The following is a 22,056-nucleotide window of genomic DNA, read 5'->3' as shown; positions in this document are numbered from 1 at the left end:
TGGCCACCCGGATGGTCTCGGGACTCAAGGATCTACCATACGAAAAACGGCTTGACAAATTACATCTATACTCACTCGAGGAGCGCAGAGAGAGGGGGGACATGATCGAGACGTTCAAGTATCTTACAGGCCGCATCGAGGCGGAGGAAGATATCTTCTTTTTCAAGGGTCCCACGACAACAAGAGGGCATCCGTTGAAAATCAGGGGCGGGAAACTACGAGGTGACACCAGGAAATTCTTTTTCACTGAAAGAGTGGTTGATCGCTGGAATAGTCTTCCACTACAGGTGATTGAGGCCAGCAGCGTGCCTGATTTTAAGGCCAAATGGGATCGGCACATGGGATCTATTCACAGGGCAAAGGTAGGGGAGGGACATTAAGGTGGGCAGACTAGATGGGCCGTGGGCCCTTATCTGCCGTCTATTTCTATGTTTCTATGTTTCTATGGACCCTGGCATCTCAATGGACTCAGGTGTCAGATCCATTGTCTTGACACATCCTCGTCACTCCTGCTCTTCGGCAGTCTCTACTTTGGTGGATGACCTCTTCAAATCTATCCAGAGGTTTGCTGTTTCACACTCCACCCCACCAGAAGGTTCTCACGACCGATTCCTCGACCTATGCCTGGGGGGCACATCTGGATGGTCTTCGCACTCAGGGATTCTGGACCAGTGCGGACTGTCTCCATCAAATCAATCTTCTGGAGCTCAGAGCCTTCTTCAATGCTCTTCAAGCGTTTCAACATCTGCTTCACGACATGGTGGTCCTCATTCGCACAGACAATCAGGTCGCCATATATTATGTCAACAAGCAGGGGAGCACGGGCTCGGCCTCCCTCTGCCAGGAAGCTCTCAAAGTCTGGGATTGGGCGGTTCGCCACAATGCCTTCCTCAAGGCTGTCTACATTCAGGGGAAGGACAATGTCTTGGCAGACAATTTGAGTCGTCTACTCCAGCCTCACGAATGGACCCTCCATTCCAACCCCCTTCATCAGATCTTTGCACAGTGGGGGACGCCTCAGATAGACCTCTTTGCGGCTCCCCACAACTTCAAACTGCCTCTGTTTTGCTCCCGGATCTACACTCCTCATCGCCTCGAGGCAGATGCCTTTCTGCTGGATTGGGGGAATCGCTTTCTGTATGCGTTTCCTCCATTTCCTCTCATTCAAAAGACTGGTCAAGCTGAAGTCCGACCATGCCACCATGATTCTGATAGCTCCTCGGTGGCCCAGACAACCTTGGTTCTCCCTTCTACTTCAACTCAGCAGCAGGGAGCTGGTCCTTCTTCCAGTGTTTCCTTTACTACTTACTCAACATCAAGGATCACTGCTTCATCCCAACCTGCAGTCTCTCCACCTGACAGCTTGGTTCCTCTCAACATAACCCCTCACCAGTTTTCCCAGGCGGTGAGGGATGTCTTGGAGGCTTCCAGGAAGCCTGCTACTTGTCAATGCTACTCCCAAAAATAGACTAGATTTTCTTCATGGTGTATTTCCAAATCTACGGAGCATCGGCGAGCCTCTCTATCCTCTGTGTTGGACTATCTTCTACACCTCTCTCAGTCTGGTCTCAAGTCAACCTCTATACGAGTCCACCTGAGTGCGATTGCGGCTTTCCATCAGCCTCTAAAGGGGAAACCTCTCTCTGCGCATCCTGTGGTTTCCAGATTTATGAAAGGACTTTTTCATGTCAATCCTCCTCAAACCGCCTCCAGTGGTTTGGGATCTCAATGTTGTCCTTTCTCGACTTATGAAACCTCCTTTTGAGCCTCTCAACAAGGCTCTCCTCAAGTTTCTCACTTGGAAAGTGGTTTTCCTCGTGGCCCTCATTTCTGCTCGCAGGGTCAGTGAGCTTCAGGCCTTGGTGGCGGACCCGCCTTTCACAGTATTCCATCATGACAAGGTGGTCCTCCGCACTCATCCTAAATTCCTGCCTAAAGTGGTTTCTGATTTTCATCTCAACCAATCCATTGTACTTTCAGTGTTTTTCCCAAAGCCTCATTCTCATCCTGGAGAATCAGCTCTTCACACTCTGGACTGTAAACGTGCTTTGGCTTTCTACCTGGATCGTACCAAACCACACAGAACTGCTCCTCAACTATTTGTCTCCTTTGATCCAAACAAGTTGGGACGCCCTGTCTCGAAGCGCACCATCTCCAACTGGTTAGCGGCTTGTATCTCTTTCTGCTATGCCCAGGCTGGATTATCCCTTCCCTGTAAGGTCACAGCCCATAGGGTCAGAGCGATGGCAGCCTCTGTAGCCTTCCTCCGATCGACACCGATTGAGGAGATTTGTAAGGCTGCCACTTGGTCCTCGGTTCATACATTCACCTCTCATTATTGTCTGGATACTTTCTCCAGAAGGGATGGACAGTTTGGCCAAACAGTGTTACAAAATTTATTCTCCTAAGTTGCCAACTCTCCCACCATCCCATTGGGGTTAGCTTGGAGGTCACCCACTAGTGAGAATACCTGCCTGCTTGTCCTGGGATAAAGCAATGTTACTTACCGTAACAGTTGTTATCCAGGGACAGCAGGCAGCTATTCTCACGTCCCACCCACCTCCCCTGGGTTGGCTTCTCTGCTAGCTACCTGAACTGAGGAGACACGCCCGGACCATCGGGCGGGAAGGCACTGGCGCATGCGCGGTGCGGGCATCTCGAAACTTCTAAGTTTCTTCAAGCAAGACATGCTTGTGAGACGTCCGTATCGGGGCTCTGTCGGATGACATCACCCTCTAGTGAGAATAGCTGCCTGCTGTCCCTGGATAACAACTGTTAACGGTAAGTAACATTGCTTTTCCTAACATTGCCCTTGAATCTACCACCCCTCAACCTCAAATTATGTCCTCTGGTTTTACCATTTTTCTTTCTCTGGAAAAGATTTTGTTCTACGTTAATACCCTTCAAGTATTTGAACGTCTGAATCATATCGCCCCTGTCTCTCCTTTCCTCTAGGGTATACATATTCAGGGCTTCCAGTCTCTCCTCATACATCTTCTGGCGCAAGCCTCCTATCATTTTTGTCGCCCTCCTCTGGACCGCCTCAAGTCTTCTTACATCTTTCGCCAGATACGGTCTCCAAAACTGAACACAATACTCCAAGTGGGGCCTCACCAATGACCTGTACAGGGGCATCAACACCTTCTTCCTTCTACTGACTACGCCTCTCTTTATACAGCCCAGCATCCTTCTGGCAGCAGCCATTGCCTTGTCACACTGTTTTTTCGCCTTTAGATCTTCGGACACTATAACCCCCAAGGTCCCTCTCCCCGTCCGTGCATATCAGCTTCTCTCCTCCCAGCATATACGGTTCCTTCCTATTATTAATCCCCAAATGCATTACTCTGCATTTCTTTGCATTGAATTTTAGTTGCCAGGCATTAGACCATTCCTCTAACTTTTGCAGATCCTTTTTCATATTTTCCACTCCCTCTTCGGTGTCTACTCTGTTACAAATCTTGGTATCATCTGCAAAAAGGCACACTTTTCCTTCTAACCCTTCAGCAATGTCACTCACAAACATATTGAACAGGATTGGCCCCAGCACCGAACCCTGAGGGACTCCACTAGTCACCTTTCCTTCCTTCGAGCGACTTCCATTAACCACCACCCTCTGGCGTCTGTCCGACAGCCAGTTTCTAACCCAGTTCACCACTTTGGGTCCTAACTTCAGCCCTTCAAGTTTGTTCAACAGCCTCCTATGAGGAACTGTATCAAAGGCTTTGCTGAAATCCAAGTAAATTACATCTAGCATATGTCCTCGATCCAGCTCTCTGGTCACCCAATCAAAAAATTCAATCAGGTTCGTTTGGCACGATTTACCTTTTGTAAAGCCATGTTGCCTCAGATCCTGTATCGGATCCTGTAACCCATTAGATTCAAGGAAGTACACTATCCTTTCTTTCAGCAACACTTCCATTATTTTTCCAACAACTGAAGTGAGGCTCACCGGCCTGTAGTTTCCTGCTTCATCCCTGTGACCACTTTTATGAATAGGGACCACATCCGCTCTCCTCCAATCCCCAGGAATCACTCCCGTCTCCAGAGATTTGTTGAACAAGTCTTTAATAGGACTCGCCAGAACCTCTCTGAGCTCCCTTAGTATCCTGGGATGGATCCCGTCTGGTCCCATCGCTTTGTCCACCTTCAGTTTTTCAAGTTGCTCATAAACACGCTCCTCCGTGAACGGCGCAGAATCTATTCCATTTTCTCGTGTAACTTTGCCAGACAATCTCGGTCCTTCTCCAGGATTTTCTACTGTGAACACAGAACAGAAGTATTTGTTTAGCACATTTGCTTTCTCCTCATCACTCTCCACATATTTGTTCCCAGCATCTTTTAGCCTAGCAATTCCATTTTTTATCTTCCTATATATCTGAAAAAAATTTTATCTCCCTTTTTTACATTTTTAGCCATTTGTTCTTCCGCCTGTGCCTTCGCCAAATGTATCTCTCTCTTGGCTTCTTTCAGTTTCACCCTGTAGTCCTTTCTGCTCTCCTCTTCTTGGGTTTTTTTATATTTCATGAACGCCAACTCTTTCGCCTTTATTTTCTCAGCCACTAGGTTGGAGAACCATATCGGCTTCCTTTCTCTCTTGTTTTTATTGATTTTCTTCACATAAAGGTCCGTAGCCATTTTTATCGCTCTTTTCAGCTTAGACCACTGTCTTTCCACTTCTCTTATGTCTTCCCATCCTAACAGCTCTTTCTTCAGGTACTTTCCCATTGCATTAAAGTCCGTACGTTTGAAATCTAGGACTTTAAGTATCGTGCAGCCGCTCTCCACTTTAGCCGTTATATCAAACCAAACCGATTGATGATCGCTACTTCCCAGGTGAGCACCCACTCGAACATTAATAATAATAATAATAATAATAATTTTATTTCTTATATACCGCTGTACCGTGAAGTTCTAAGCGGTTTACAGTAGAAACAGAAGAAATGCAATAAGTAAGATTAATTAAGATGAAGAGAGAGTACTTAGAGTTCCCTGACTGTCCCAAAGGCTCACATTCTTGCTAAAGTACTTGAGAAAAATAAATTAGTTAGGTTATAAACTAGAGATACTCTCTCCATTTGTGAGGACCAGATCCAATATCGCTTTTTCCCTTGCGGGTTCCGTCACCATTTGTCTGAGCAGAGCCTCTTGAAAGGCATCCACAATCTCCCTACTTCTTTCCGATTCCGCTGACGGAACATTCCAGTCCACATCCGGCAGGTTGAAATCTCCCAACAGCAGAACCTCCTCTTTCCTTCCAAACTTTTGGATATCCACAATCAGATCCTTATCAATTTGCTGCGATTGAGTCGGAGGTCTGTAGACTACACCCACGTAGATAGAAGTTCCATCTTCTCTTTTCAGAGCAATCCATATCGCTTCTTCCTCTCCCCAGGTCCCTTGCATTTCGGTTGCTTGGATATTGATCTTTACATAGAGAGCTACTCCTCCACCTTTATGACCATCTCTATCCTTCCTAAAAAGATTATATCCCGGTATGTTTGCATCCCATCCATGTGATTCACTGAACCTCTGTGATAGCAACAATATCTAGATCTGCCTCTAACATCAGGGCTTGCAGATCATGAACTTTGTTGCTTAGACTGCGAGCATTTATGGTCATCGCTTTCTAGCTATTTTTCAGCAATAATCTCCTTTTTTGTATGGATTTTTGTGTCATTTCACTTTCCGTTGCAATACTAAGAAATGAGTTGCTGATATTGCTTATGTTGCAGCCTTTACTACTATCACATCTTTTCTTTTGCCGGGGGTGGTCTCTATAATTGTCCTTCGTACATACACCACCCCCACCTTCTAGTTTAAATGCCTAGAAAAATATTGTCTAAATTTCTCTGCAAGGTTTCTTTTTCATGCTGTAGTAATATGTAGCCCATCAGTGCAATATAGCTTCTTGTCCTTCCATGTATTTCCCCATCCTCCTATGTACCTGAAGCCTTCTTGATGACACCAGGCTCTGAGCCATCTATTAAAGTCCTCTGTGTTTTTCACTCTTTGCTCTCCCTTTCCATATGCAGGCAGTGTTTCAGAAAAAGCTAAAGTCTTTACAAAAAGTTTCACGCCCTCACCAAGCTCCCGAAAAGCTTTCTGTGCTGCAAGTGTGGAGTTGGCCAGGTCATTTGTTCCCAGGTGGATAACAACAATTATTTTTTCTATCTTTTGTTGTCTGGTCATTATTCAAATCATGTTGTAGTCCCAGGCTTTGGTAGTCTTCTGGTAACTCGCTCTCCAGGGTCTCCTTCGTTCTTCTTCCCTTCCATTTCCCTTCCCTCCCCTGGAGGTCTGGCATCTTAACTTTTGGCCTGAGATTTGGCCCTCTGTTCCTTCCTTCCCTCCTTTCATCCTGACTTCCTGGTCTCACATTAAAGCAGCCTGTAGAGGATTGCTGGTCAGCTGTAGCAATTCTAGCAGGCTGCTGGCGGCACGTTCTCTCTGCCACGGTCCCGCCTATCCTCTGACATACGGGACTGCGCAGAAGGAACGTGCTACTGAGGCTACGGCAGCCTGCTAGGATCACTACAGCTGACCAGAAATCCTCTGCAGGCTGCTTTAGTGTGAGACTGGGAAGCCATGTGAACCTACAGCTGATACGGCGCTTGTACCTGTCTGCCGGCGGGCCAGCTTAAGTGAAATTTTGTAATTGTCTTGCGGGCCAGATTTTGGCATGTCTGATTTATATGCTAAGGTTCAGATGACCAATGTATTAAATCTGACTGACTGCTTAAAACTGGTATGTGTCCTATAGCAAGTAATTTTCACCAGTTCGGGATTTTTACTTTAATGGTATTTCACGGCAACCTGCTGTCATAGCAGATGGCTTTGGTACATTTAGGATGTATATAGTGTACAGGATTTGCTTTCATGTCATACAGAGCTCCAGGCATTAGAACAACTGTTAAGATTTACTTTTCTCTCATTAAAGAAATAGCAGCTGCAGGTATACACATGCATATTCTTGCACTGATTAAACTTTATTCAAGAGTATTACAACCTAGCAACTCAAAAAATCAGGTTAAAATTCTCTGTGTACGTATCTAATAGTAAAATACAGTATCATGTTTTCTCAGAAGGGGATAGTAACTTAAAAGCTTAAAAACTCAACACCCACCAGAAATTTTTTTCCCACAATTAGCATGTTTAAGGACTAATGTCCTCTCAAAGCAGCTCCCTGTTAGGAGAAATAAAAATGTAATATGAAACAAAATCAAGTCTTAAGTCATTAAAAAAAAAAAAAGTTACAGTTGCTTACCTGAAACAAGGGTTCTCCATAGACAGCAGAGGAATGCAACCCCACTAGATGGTAATGTCACTTGCTGATCCATCTTGCCCAAGCTCTCCCTCAGCTCAAAAGAAATCTTTTGATCTCTGCTGGGTGTGAGCAGGCATTTCCACACTTATGGGCAATCCCCCCCCCTTCCACTCAGTCCATAATCTTTACTAGTTGGTAATGATTAGTGATACTTTTTTTTTCCTGTAGGGAAGAAAATAAGTCTGTGGCTGAATTCTCCTGTTTACGGAGAATTCCTGTTACTGGTAAGCAACTACACTTTATTTGCAGACAAGCAGGGGAAATGTAGGAATATTGGATGTTGAGTTCAAAGCTGAAGCCACTCCTTAATATTGGTTGTCTATGACTGGGACAGTAGATGGATGGATGGAGATAATTATCAGGTCTCACTGAAGTGACCACATGTGCACATACTGCTTACAGCCAGAAAGAGCTGTCGCTGTATAATAATGATATAATAATTCTTAAAAATAGCTTATATGGATAAATATTCAGCTCATGATTGTCAGCATTTTTTTAAACACTGGCTACTTTGGCCATTTTGTATTTGAATATTCAGCAATGGGTCTTACCTGGATACTGGTACTAAGGCCCAGATTCTGTATAGGACGCCCGGGCGTCCTATACAGAATCGGGCCTACACCTGCCTAAAATAAACCCGATTCTGTAACAGACATCCAAGTTATAGATGCCAGTCACAGAACCGGGTTACTGTAGATGTGGCCTCTATACTTATCGCAGCAGGGGCCTTAGGCGCCTGGGCCAGTCAGTCCTTAGGCCCCTCCCCGGTGCATCCCCACCTCATTTCGACAGAGCCGGGCCTGCCGGCTGGCCAGTAGGAAGACCCGGCCGGCCACCTAATAAGATTAGTGGGGGGGGGGGGTTCCAGGATGGTATTAGTGAGGGACGGTCCAGGGGGATGTTAGGGGGGCCTTCAGGCAGGAGGGGTTGGGAACCCTCCTGCTGCAGTCTTCGGTGGGGTCTTCAGGCAGGAGGGATTGGGAACCCTACTGCCACCACGATGTTCAGGGGTGGTCTTCGGGCAGGGGGGGTTGGGAGCCCTCCTGCCGCCATGATCTTCGGGAGGGGTCTTAGGGCAGGAGGGGTTGAGCTCCCTCCTGCCGGCACAATCATTGGGGGGGGGGGACTGGCGGTTGCATCTGCGGCCACTATACTTATCATGGCAGGGAGATCCCATGCCACGATAAGTATAGAAGCCGTGTCTACTTACAGTGTAGGCCATTTTGCTGACCTACATTGTATGTGTCTCCCACTGGTCTAGGGAGGCATATATGGCCTCCTAGGTTCGCTTTAGGTGGGCTTGCAGGGCTCCCGTAGGCACCTTCAATATAGGCAGCCTGCCTGGGGAGCATTTTTTATTTATTTTTTTTAACTTGCGTCCCGATTTGCTGGTCAGACAGTTATAGGACGCCTACAATCGGGACATTGTTTGCAGAATCAGGGCCTGAATATCCAGATATAATGAAGCCTCTTGCACTTAAGATGATATTCAGACTAGAGAATGACACGGTGACAAAATTCATCACTGTTCCCGTCCCCGCGGGAAACCATCTTCATGTCATTCTTTAAGGAGAAAGGGAAGAATCAGAGTATGAATGGCCACAACCACTGACCCACAAGCTTTGCTTTGAAGAATGCTGGTGTAGAAGGACTGAGGTTGAAATAGACACTAGAAAATGACATGGGATTATTTCCCGCGGTTATCCGCGGGGACGGGAACGGTGATGAATTATGTCACCGTGTCATTCTCTAAAAATTTCAGACCAATATCTGGACAAAATTACCTAGAAAGTGACTAGATCTTTTGTATTCTTGTCTTGAGAAATATGAAGTTGTAAATCTGAAGACTTACAACCCCCCCCCCCTTTTTTTTTATTTTACAAAACAGTAGTGCGGTTTTTAGTGCTGGCCACTATGATAATAGCTCTGACACTCATAGGAATTCTACAATCGTTGGAGCTGTTACTGCTGCGACCAGCGCTAAAACCTGCACTACAGTTTTGTAAAAGGAGGGAGGGTGGGTTAGTGAGGATTGCAAACCCTCATACATAGTTTGCATCTAATGAAGCGTGGTATGAAAAATTGCTTCTAAGCTTGAGACAACTTCTAGAAGCATTTAAAGTGTCAACTGCATATGTATTGTACTACCACAGAGCATCAATTAGAATCAAATCTTATTTTTTTTTCATGGTATTGAGAACATGAATTCCTTATGGTGGTTATTCAGATGGATATTTCCACTCTTTCACATTTGTGTCGAGCACGATGGGTTACATTTCCTTTAAATACTCTTAAGGGTTTTGTTTATGTTTTGGCTGTTCCCTAGTTTTTATTTATTTTAATTGCCATTTGATTTTACTACAGTTTTAATTTTCTGTACATCAGTTAAGTCTCCAAAACCATTATAAAATGTGGGCAGTGTGGAAAGACCACATTCAAAGTAGATCTTCATAACTGATGCTTGCAGTCTTGCAGCTCATTGGGCTCAGTTATGAACTATAAACTTGCCTACTCGTGATTCTGCCTTTTTATTCCAAGCGCCTGCACTATGGGATTCCCTTCTGTTGCATCTTTGTTTAGAATCAAAATTACAGGATTTTAAGAAATGTTTGAAAACTCTTTTTTTTTTTTTTCAACCTTGCTTTTTTGAGACTTAGGATTGGAGAGCATTCAGCACTACTATTTTCTTAATTTATACTTATGTCTCCCACTATTCTATTTAAATGTTTCTCTCTTTTACGTTCAACCAATTTTTTTTATTGATGCAAAAAACAAATATAATCACCAATGGCAAATTTAGGAATATAGCCAATACAAAGAACATCTAAAGTCCTGCATCAATTTCAAATTGTAACATCAGAAGACAGAATAATACAGAAACATTGACACTGCAAGAATGAAAATACAGTAGTGAAAAGCACATAATATAACAACATTCCTACCCCCCCCCCACAACCTCAAGAGATGTGGACAATAAAGAGATTAGGCCATGACTATACAAAAAGAATAAATAACTCTTCGACAAGCACAACAGAGGAATAACCCAAAGGAATATAACACACCAGGACCCTGGATTATTATGAACCCCAGTGAAACCCCTTCTTAGACCATTAATTCTCGACCTACCCAAACCCCCCCCCCCCCTCCTCCCAGTCATGCATTGAAAAAGAGAAGCATGAAAGTGTTTGTGTGTGCGCACCAGTCAATGCTTCTCTCTCTTTATTTGCTTTTATTAACCATTGTGGTTGGCTTTTGCCAGAAAATAGTACAGTATAATCCTGTTATAACGTACTTTCAGGGACCTGGCAAAACAGTCCATTATATCCAGAGTCTGTATATCCAGAGTTGCATTCTAATACTCTACACCAGGGGTGTCAAAGTCGGTCTTTAAGGGCCGCAATTCAGTCCAGTTTTCAGGATTTCCCCAATGAATATGCATGAGATCTATCTGCATATGCCACTTTCATTGTATGCTAATAGATCTCATGCATATTCATTGAGGAAATTCTGAAAACCCAACTGGATTGCGGCCCTCGAGGACTGACTTTGACACCTATGCTCTACACTAAAAGATGTTCTAAAGCATTATGACCTCATTGCTTACTGCATCCCTCCAGCTGCCTGCATCGTCTGCTGACATACACCGTGCCTGGTGATGAATATCCACAGAGGTGAAACATTAACTGCATGGGTCAAAGACTGGCTAAGCGGTAGACTTCAGAGGACGGTAGTGAACGGTACCCTCTGAAACGTCGGAGGTGATCAGTGGAATGCCGCAGGGCTCGGTCTTGGGCCCGATCCTATTTAACATTTTCGTAAGAGACCTGGCTCAGGGGCTTCAAGGTAAAATAACATTATTCGCCAATGATGCCAAATTATGCAACATAGTAGGCAAAAGCACATTGCCCGACAGTATGACGCGGGACCTACTCTTACTGGAACATTGGTCCTCGACTTGACAACTAAGCTTCAATGCCAAAAAGTGTAAGGTCATGCACCTAGGCAGCAGAAATCCGTGCAGAACTTACACCCTAAATGATGAGACTTTAGCTAGGACTGCAGCAGAACGAGACTTAGGAGTGATCATCAGTGAAGACATGAAAACTGCCAATCAAGTGGAGAAAGCTTCATCCAAGGCTAGACAAATGATGGATTGTATCCGTAGAAGTTTCGTCAGCCGGAAGCCCGAAGTCATAATGCCGTTGTACAGATTCATGGCGAGACCACATTACCAAAAAAATGTGCTGAGAGCTGAATCGTTTCAGCGAATGGCCACCAGGATGGTCTCAGGACTCAAGGATCTCCCGTATGAGGAAAGGCTGAGTAAATTGCAGCTATACTCACTCGAGGAATGTAGAGAGAGGGGAGATATGATTGAGACGTTCAAATACATCACGGACCGTATCGAGGTGGAAGATGATATTTTTTTTTCTTAAAGGACCCACGGCCACAAGAGGGCATCTGCTGAAAATCAGGGGTGGGAAATTTCATGGCGACACCAGGAAGTATTTCTTCACCGAAAGGGTGGTTGATCATTGGAATGAGCTTCCACTGCAGGTAATTGAGGCCAGCAGCGTGCCAAATTTTAAGAGAAAATGGGGATAGGCATGTGGGATCTCTTGGGGGAAGAAGTTAGGGGGGTGGGTCATTAGAGTGGGCAGACTTTTCTGCCGTCATTTTCTATGTTTCTATAGACCAATCGGTGTTTCCTGCTGTTACACCAGGCCTATTTTTAGAGCATGACGTATCTGCACTGGATAACACCAGCACGCCTTGTAGGCGGAGCCTGCATGTCCGTTATAGCCGAACAAAACTACATCTAAAAGCAGCTCTGGGGACCAAATTGTTTGTCCGTTATATGCGAAATTCCTTTAAAGGCGAGTCTGCTATATGTGGTGCTCTGCATGTTTGTAAAGGCGCATGGCCAGGACGAGCAGACCTCATCCACTGTAGACGATATTCCGTTATAAGCGAATCCTTTATAATGGGATTATACTGTATATGAAAAACCATAAGTAAAGAAATAAATAAAAATGATCTGTGTCATTTGCATTTCCAAATGACTAAGAGCATAGTTAATCCACATGGGCTACCGTTGAGACTGGTTATTTTACTACTAACATGTACTATTTTAAAATAAGTTCCATTTTATACATTGAGACCTAGTTACTAATATTTGGAGTTAATAAGAAAATAATACATCTTTTTGGTAGTCCACATTGATAACACAATGTAAAACAATTTTATTTATTTATTTATTTTGTTTCTGGATAATACGTGTTTTTTTTCTTAATTACCTGTGCCACAAAAGTATAGAAAATGGCTATCATTCCCCTCAAACGTTTCTTTTGTGACCAGGATATTGATATTTTGAAATTTACCATTTTTGCAGAACATTCAAGATGGATTCCAAGCTGAGTAAACTTAGGAGCATTTTAGCTGAAGCAGTAGAACTTGTTGTATGAAAGTGTGCAAGTCATAGTTCAGAGGAAGTATCATCAAACTTTTTCCGACTTCTTCACCCATCAAGATGGGCTCTGCTTCTGCCACAATGTGACCAGTCTGTTTGAGGCAATTGGGAATTGCCTGTAACCTGAAAGAGTAGCGTCTCTTCATTGATAGCTCATTCAGGAGCATCAAAGCTGTACTACTCCATAACAGGAACAATAACCTGTCTCTTCCATTGACTCACTCAGTGCACCTCAAAGAGGATTACAACAGCATCAAGACCTTACTAGGTGCCTTGAAGTATGGTGAGTACAGCTGGGAGGTCATCAGAGACTTCAAGATGATGACATTCCTAATGGGTTGTCAAGGCAGTTTTACCAAGTTTCCCTCCTGTGTCTGCCATTGAGACAGCAGGGACAGAAAGGTGTACTACCAAAGGCAAGACTGGCCACAACAGACCAAGTTTTCTATGGGGAGAAACAACGTCAAATGGGAACCACTGGTGGACCTTCCAGAAAGTTCTGATGCCTCCACTACCCATCAAATTGAGCCTAATGAAACAATTTGTCAGAGTTCTATATATAGATAGGAGTCATCAACCTTGAAGTACCTTCAAGACATCTCTAATCTGTCTGAGGCTAAGATCAAAGCTGGTGTCTTCGTCTGCCCACTGATAAATAAGATCCTAGAATGCAAAGAATTTCCCAAGAAGCTAACTAGCAAGGAGAAAGCAGTTTGTGACAACTTTGCCGCAGTGGTTCAGAGTTTCCTGGGAAATCACAAGGCCGAAAACTATGAGGAGTTGGTTGAGAATCTGATGAAGAATTACAGTAAAATGGGCTGTAGAATATCTCTCAAAGTCCATGTCCTTGATGCTCATCTTGAGACTTTCAAGGAGAACATGGGAGCATACTCAGAGGAGCAATGTGAGCACTTCCATTGAGATATACTAGACTTCGAATGCGGCTACAAAGGCAATATAATGAGAATATGATAGGAGTCTACAGTACATCTGGAGTATGATTTGTGGAAGTGACAGCAATATAATTGCAAATCTTGAAAAATAATAATTTCATTTTAAATATATGTTAATTGTGATTCATATGCTTCTTTTTATGGCTTTATAAGAATGAAAAGATGAAAATTAAGCATTTTCACATTTTAAATAGGTAAATAGCAAAATTTGACTATCCTGGTCACAAAAGCAAAGTTTAATGGAAATAACAGATATTTTCGATACTTTTTAGGCAAAAACAATTAGGAAATTATACTTAAGCCCAAATTCTCTAACCGGTGCAGATTTTTTTAGGTGTCGGTAGGTGCCCAAGCTCAGTAAAAACAAAACATTTAAACAACGATTTTAACTGTGTTTCAAGGTGCCTACCGATGCCTAAAAAAATCAGTGCTGGAATCATGCCTCTGTAGGCACTTTAGGCCACCTAACACCATCGCTATTATATCTATAGCACTACCAGACATACACAGTGCTGTACAGAGTCATCCTTGAAAGGAGGCACGATTCACATCAATACTTGGCGCCGGACATGTAGGCCTGGAAAACCCTAACCTACATTTCCAGCGCCTTCTTTTTCCAGAGGTGTGATTCTTCGTACTCGGTGCCATCACATGATTGACATACAATCAGTCACTGACAACGGTGCTGGTTACAGAATCTGGGCCTTACTGCCCAGGAACAAAAATCATGTTACATAGTGTAACTTCCTTTCCTAAAAACTATTTGTGGCCATAAAGAATAGAGAGAGAGGATCATTGGAAGCTTGGAATACACTCACATTTAAAAGTCATCAATGTTCCTCAATGTCAAACATCATCAAGTGCCGTAGATATCAAACAAATACCAATACCTGCCTAAAGAAGAAGGATTCAACTTCTTCATTGATATTGAGGGCTTCCAATGTTGAGTATCAAATAAAGATGAAAAATACAGTCCATTCTCGTTATTCATGGTAGCATGGTGCATGAAAATGTTCACAAACCACGAAATTGCAAATAAAACCATAGAAAGTGAACAGTGGGTCATATGGGAAAATAGGGTTAGGTTCCTGCATGAAGTACCTGTAATTCACTCTTCACATTTTTGGGGCCATACCTGGAAACAAAACCTGACTGTGAGGTGAAGGTGAAAGTGAAAGCAAAAACAAAACTATTTTTTTTCTTTTTTTTGAAATACCAGTTCACGAATAAGTGAACACAGCAGCACAAAAGAGAAATTTGGTTGCAACTGATGCGACCGTGGATAAGCAAATTCATGCATCACGAACGTGCAAATAATAAGAGTGGACTGTACCTTTTACAGTTCTGAGTTAAGGTTAAAAATTAACTCTAAGTTAACTCTATTAAGGTTCACATAGTGCAGTTGGCACTTAACACCATGTAGATGTGGATCTGTGTAAAACTTTTTAGTTGTTAGCTTTTATATGTGGCTTGCTTCTGTTAAAGCCCCCTACTGGCTGTATCTTGGGATCATACAACTTTTCTTGTTTGCCTATGATATCAATAGATTTGCCTATGATATAAATAAATCTGTGTACTAGATTTCCTCATGTCGGTTTAAACAAATATATTTATTAAATGTACGGTAAGTATGCATCATGCACTGTATTGCTATTCAAATAGTTGTTGTTTCTAAGTTTTTCCATTTCTTCTTGTTTTTCCCTGGGTTTTATCCCAAGGCTTCTCAATTCAAAATTTCTGGCAGATTTATATCACCAACCCTATCTAGATCCCAGTATTTTGCTCTAGTTTTAAAGATTTGTCAGAACACTGTATGTAAATGAAAAGAAAAATAAACCTGATGTGCCAAAAATTGAACTCTCTGCTTCAAAGCAGTGACCAATTATTTGGACTTGTGTTTCTGGGTCCTACAATTTTGTGTAGAACTTAACACTAGAAGATAGCATTGGAATAAAAAATGTACATAAATTTATGTATATTTACCCTTAAGAAAATTGATTACTGCTAGTATTTACAGAAAATATTAAGATAAGGGTTCATTAATCTTAGTAATCATGATTGATAATTTGCTTAGATATTTATTGCATAATTTGTTTTCTCTGTTTTGCAAAGTTTACAAATATTTGCAAGTCAAATGGCCTATCAGAAGATTTAATATGGGACACCAAAACAGTGATAAAAGAAAGAGAAGTGGTATTGAAACTTATGAATAAATGTGAAGGCATTTCCCAAAAACTGACAGAACAAGTGACCAGGATTACTGAAGAAGGTGAAAGTGGATGGAACATAGAACAACCATCCATAGTAAACAAAAAGTAAGTTCTTCGTTGCTTAGTGCATTATAGTGTATGCACCCGGTAAAAAAAAAACCCCACACACATACTTTTATATATTTTGCAAAAGTACAAGTCATTCTTTCTAACACAGTGGGGTGGAAGTTTCTCTAAAGAGAAGGAAGCAGTTCTTTCTTGTGAGACCCAGATTATTCAAAGTGGTAAAGGTTCTTGCTAGGGTGGGATGAAAAATTTTAAATAAACTTGGGAAACTTTGAAACTATTATTGCCAAGGCTAGGAATTTGTAAAAATAAAATAAATATTGAAATATTTTTTGATTAGCCATAATTATTTTTTTCCATTGTGAAAAATGTCCCTTGTCCCTTCAGCTCAATTTGGTGATGTCATTGGCTCTCCATCTATTTTTATTAAGGGCCCTTTGGAGTCAGATTTGGAAGCAATTATTGGGTTACGGGAGTCTGAGTCGGTGAAAATGTGCCAACTCCGACTCCTAATAGTGTTAAATTGTAGGTCATGCAAATAAATATTTGACATACCATAGTACACATACGCATAATAATGTGATTGACCTATTTTTTTTAGGATATGTTTTACTTCTAGAATATATTTTAATATCAAGTTCTTTGATTATTACAAAATGTAATATATTTTTTCATATTTATATTGGTGAAAGTGGCACCTAAAGAATGACATGGGGACAAAGTTTGCCCCCGCGAACTTTGTCTGATCCCATCTGTACAAGCCTCAAATAGTTAAGATTTTATACTGAAATCATTTTATTAAAGTATAAAAAGAAGCAATATTCTGTACAACATTCATTTTATAAATCACAAATACAGAACAAGGATATACAAAACCCCTGTCTCTCTTCTCCCTCACAAATATTCCTTCCGCTATTAAGACAACTGGAAAAGCCAAATTACTACAAATTGCTGTATACTGTAGAAAATCATGCTAACAGAATACCTCGGTCACAAACACAGAACACAAATACCATGGGCTCCTTTTATAAAGGTGCGCTAAGCATTTTAGTGCACGCTAAACACTAACACGCGCATGTTAGTCTATGGACGTGTTAGTGTATATTTAGCGTGCGCTAAAACACATAGCGCACCTTAGTAAAACGGAGCAAATCCATAATAGCTGACCAGAAATAATAAAAATAAATTAAACCAAAATCCCAAGAAACCACACCTTACATGTAGTACAGCACCTATATAGATATTTAAATAAAGGAGTCTGAGTCAGAGTTGATGTGGAGATACCATAATAAAGGAATCGAAGTTGAAAGTTTTATGTACAGACTCTACAGCCCTGTTTCTATTAGAGATATGAATGAATCACATGCAAGTTATTTTGTTGTTCATATTGTATTACTTTTGTTTGTTCCTTCCATGTTGGGCTACTTTGCCCATATTAACTATACTGACAAAAATTTACTAATTAATTTTTTTTTTCCTTTAATATTATTTTTATTGAGTATGAATATTATTCTTTTATCTGAATTTCCAGCCAAATATTATGCTTGCAAAATCTTTAAAATCTTATGAATTAAGATTTTACAAAACCTTTTTAAAACCTTTCAAAACCTCTCCTACCCCTGATCCTACTACCTTTCCCTCTCTCAGAAACGATCTCCGATCTAACTTTGTAACCCTTCCCCTTCCACAACTCTTATTGTAATCCGCTTTGAACCGAAAGGTAATGGCTGAATAGAAATCTGTAATGTAATGTAATCTTGTACTTTTTTTGTATTCTGCTGTCTAAAAATACTACTGAAAAAGTTATATGAATATTGTTAACTACATTCTTAGTATACACTTCTCCCTCCGTATTCGCGGGGGATGCAGGCAGAACATAGGCGTGAATATGGAAAAACTGCGAATAACTTTTTAAACGTTATTTGTGGTTTTTAGAAAAAACTCATTTTTTTGTATTGAAACCACAAATAACTTTTCTAATGTTATTTGTGGTTTTTTGAAACAAGCCACTTTTACTACTACAATATTGAAATTCTCTAAATTTTAATAAACAACAATACCTGTACTGTACAGTCATATTCTCAGGGCAAACAAAAAGTTCAATACTAATAGTTCAATACAGTACTGAGAGGTCAATACTGGAATACTAAACAATACCTGGATGTGGTGGCGATATCCGAAACCTGGCTCACAGACTCCCACGGGTGGGACATGGTCATACCGGGTTACAACTTGCTTCGCCAGGACAGAGAGGGTAGGAAGGGAGGGGGTGTAGCATTATATACTAAAGATGACATTAAGGTCACGAGAATCTCAGATGTCCAGTATACTGGGGAATCCCTTTGGGTTAATTTGGCCAGAGGGAAGGACAAATGCTTGTATCTTGGCATAATTTACAGACCCCCAAGACAACAGGATGACCTGGATATGGAAATAATCGAAGATATAGAAAATATCACCTTGCGTGGGGACACAGTATTGCTAGGTGACTTCAACATGCCTGATGTGGATTGGGTTACACTTACCTCTGCTTCCGGCAGCAGCAGGAGGCTATTAAACTCTATGAAAGGAGCAAGCCTCAGGCAACTGGTGTTGGAACCGACAAGGGATCAGGCAATACTGGACCTGATACTTACCAATGGAGAAAGTGTCACAGAGGTCTCGGTGGGCGACACATTGGCCTCCAGTGACCACAACATGGTATGGTTCAATATCAGGAAAGGTTTCACTAAATCTACTACACTAACCAAAGTCCTCAAATTCAAGGACACAAATTTCAAAGAAATGGGAGACTTCGTTCACCAGGCGCTACAAAGCCAAGAAGAAACCGATAACGTGGAAGACATGTGGTCGACTTTGAAAGCAACCATACAAGAAGCAACAAACCGCTATGTAAAATCAGTAAGTAAACGGCGAAGGAACAATAAGCCACAGTGGTTTACTGCGGAGATCTCAGACCTGATCAAGGAGAAGAAAAAAGCATTCATCTCTTACAAACAATCAGGGAAGCAGGACTCTAGAGCAGACTACCTGGCCAAATCAAAAGCCGTCAAAACAGCAGTCAGGGAGGCTAAATTCCTCATGGAGGAGTCTCTAGCAAAGAACATCCAGAAGGGAGATAAATCCTTCTTCAGGTATATCAGTGATAGAAGAAAAAACTCAGGCGGGATTGTACGTCTTAGGAAACCAGACGGAGACTATGTGGAAAAGGATACGGAAAAAGCCCAACTATTAAATGAATACTTCTGCTCAGTCTTCACCCGAGAAGCGCCAGGGCTCGGCCCTCAGCTACAGACAAGGGTTAGCTCAGTTGACCCATTTAGTAACTTTGAGTTTACGCCCAGCAGTGTCCTACGGTGAGCTGTCAAAGCTCAAGGTTAACAAAGCAATGGGGCCGGACAACCTGCACCCCAGGGTGCTTAGGGAGCTGAGTGATGTCTTGGCGGAGCCACTGTCCGCGCTCTTCAACCTCTCCCTTAGTATAGGCAGCGTCCCGTTGGACTGGAGGACGGCTAACGTCATTCCACTCCACAAGAAAGGCTCAAAGATGGAGACAGCAAACTACAGACCAGTGAGTCTAACATCGATAGTGAGCAAACTAATGGAAACTCTAATCAAACACCAATTAGATAAGATCCTGGATGAGGAGAATCTACGGGATCCCCGACAACATGGATTTACTAAGGGGAGATCCTGCCAATCCAACCTGATCAGCTTCTTTGACTGGGTAACGGGGAAGCTGGATATAGGGGAGTCCCTGGACATCGTGTACCTGGACTTTAGCAAAGCATTCGATAGTGTACCACACCGCAGGTTACTGAGCAAGATGAGTTCTATAGGATTAGGTAACACATTGACGAAATGGGTTGGGAGCTGGCTTGGAGGTAGGCTCCAAAGGGTGGTGGTGAACGGCACCCCCTCCAAAATGACGGAGGTGATTAGTGGAGTACCACAGGGCACAGTCTTGGGCCCAATCCTATTCAACATCTTTATAAGAGACTTGGCAGAAGGGCTTCGAGGTAAAATAACATTATTCGCCGATGACGCCAAACTGAGTAATGTAGTGGGCAAATGCACAACAGACGAAGATTCAGTGCCCGAAAACATGATGCACGACCTACTCCTGGAGCGATGGTCTAGGACATGGCAACTCAACTTCAATGCCAAAAAATGCAAAGTTATGCACCTGGGCAGCCAGAATCCATGCAAGTCTTATACCCTTAATGGCGAGATCCTAGCAAAAACGGTAGCAGATCGAGACTTGGGGGTAATCGTCAGTGAGGACATGAAGTCTGCCAATCAAGTGGAGCAGGCTTCGTCCAAGGCAAGACAAATCATGGGCTGCATACAAAGGGGTTTTGTCAGTCGTAAGGCGAAAGTCATTATGCCATTGTATAGATCCATGGTGAGGCCCCACCTGGAATACTGTGTGCAATTCTGGAGGCCGCATTATCGCAAGGATGTGCTGAGACTGGAGTCGGTGCAAAGAATGGCCACCCGGATGGTCTCGGGTCTCAAGGATCTACCATACGAAAAACGGCTTGACAAATTACAGCTATACTCGCTCGAGGAGCGCAGAGAGAGGAGGGACATGATCGAGACGTTCAAGTATCTTACGGGCCGCATCGAGGCGGAGGAAGATATCTTCTTTTTCAAGGGTCCCACGACAACAAGAGGGCATCCGTTGAAAATCAGGGGCGGGAAACTACGAGGTGACACCAGGAAATTCTTTTTCACTGAAAGAGTGGTTGATCGCTGGAATAGTCTTCCACTACAGGTGATTGAGGCCAGCAGCGTGCCTGATTTTAAGGCCAAATGGGATCGGCACATGGGATCTATTCACAGGGCAAAGGTAGGGGAGGGACATTAAGGTGGGCAGACTAGATGGGCCGTGGGCCCTTATCTGCCGTCTGTTTCTATGTTTTACTCAGGCAGTGTCTTCATCCTCATCGTCCTGTACAAGTATTGCAGGAGGAGGAGACGAAGAGGATAAGTGAGCACCAGGGGCCTCCTCATGCATTGGAAGTGGGTCTTCAGCAGGAGGAAGATGAAAAGACAAAGGGGATGCCTCCTCATGGGTGGAACAGGTGGATTGTGAGGCAGTGGATGGAGAGGCACCGACTCTAGGTATCCTTGAGAAATACATTGTGATTTCTGTCTGGGTCTTCTGCTTCATCATCTCTTTTTATATATTTTTGTATGTAGAAATCGCTGCTTCTGCTAACTCCCTCATCTTTAATGTATGTACCATGGATGGGTCGATGTCATAGAAAAAGTCAGTCACACCGTTGAACCTGCGTATGCCCTCTGCGATGTTATCCAGTATAAACTTGTCTTCTATCACTTCTTCTAATCTTCCTTCCTCCTCATCATCTGCTATTGCCTCTCCTTCAGGAGCAGTCAGGTCAATGAGATCATCTTCCGTTAGTTCATTTGCTCTGGTGTCTATTAAGTCTTGAACATCCTCCATTTCCTTAGCAACAGCAGCAGATGAATCCAGAGACCAATGGGATAGCACACATCTACCAGCAGGCAGAGATAGAGAAGCTATTAATAGGTAGTCCTATTGGCTGGCAGTCCTCCTGTATCTTTAGTATGCTCTATCTCCAAGCAGGTGATGGTGGCTATTCAACTAGCTCCTGGATTCTGGCGGTGACTGGGCAATTCTTTTCTCCTGTTAAGGTTTTCTCTTCTGTGAGATGTCAAGTATATTTCTCCTGTTGATGTCTTCTCTTCAGTGAGACAGGGGTGTCCGGTTGAACGTTTCCGGCTTTAGGGGTTACACCTGGGCCTCCCCAGGTCCCTGCCTTACCCTCCCTCCAATGATAGAGGGTCTGACTTAGTCCCTATTTTTTTCTTCTTTCCCTTATTTAAAAAAAAAAAAAAAAGATACCGCAGTTACATTTCTGCCCTGCAAGTGCTGAGGAACCAGCATTTGTCTGCATCTGCCGGCACTAATCACAAGGTCGTGAGTATAAGTTTAATTCTTCTGGTATTTGAACTGTGGGATGTTTATTTTGTTAAGCGCTAAGT

At 42.8% G+C, this 22,056-nt stretch overlaps 1 protein-coding gene across 3 annotated transcripts in view; it reads left to right on the top strand.

The window, feature by feature from the left end:
• Positions 1-22,056, top strand: part of SMARCAD1 (SWI/SNF-related, matrix-associated actin-dependent regulator of chromatin, subfamily a, containing DEAD/H box 1) — a 270,689-nt gene that overhangs the window by 150,373 nt on the left and 98,260 nt on the right. For all 3 annotated transcript variants that reach the window (XM_033958219.1, XM_033958199.1, XM_033958210.1), the window contains exon 10: positions 15,860-16,062. In XM_033958219.1, the coding sequence (XP_033814110.1) occupies positions 15,860-16,062 (203 nt within the window). The remainder of the gene's footprint in view (positions 1-15,859; positions 16,063-22,056) is intronic.

Source organism: Geotrypetes seraphini, chromosome 1, assembly GCF_902459505.1.
Source record: "Geotrypetes seraphini chromosome 1, aGeoSer1.1, whole genome shotgun sequence".
NCBI lineage: Eukaryota > Metazoa > Chordata > Amphibia > Gymnophiona > Dermophiidae > Geotrypetes > Geotrypetes seraphini.
This window is presented reverse-complemented; position numbering and strand designations above follow the sequence as displayed.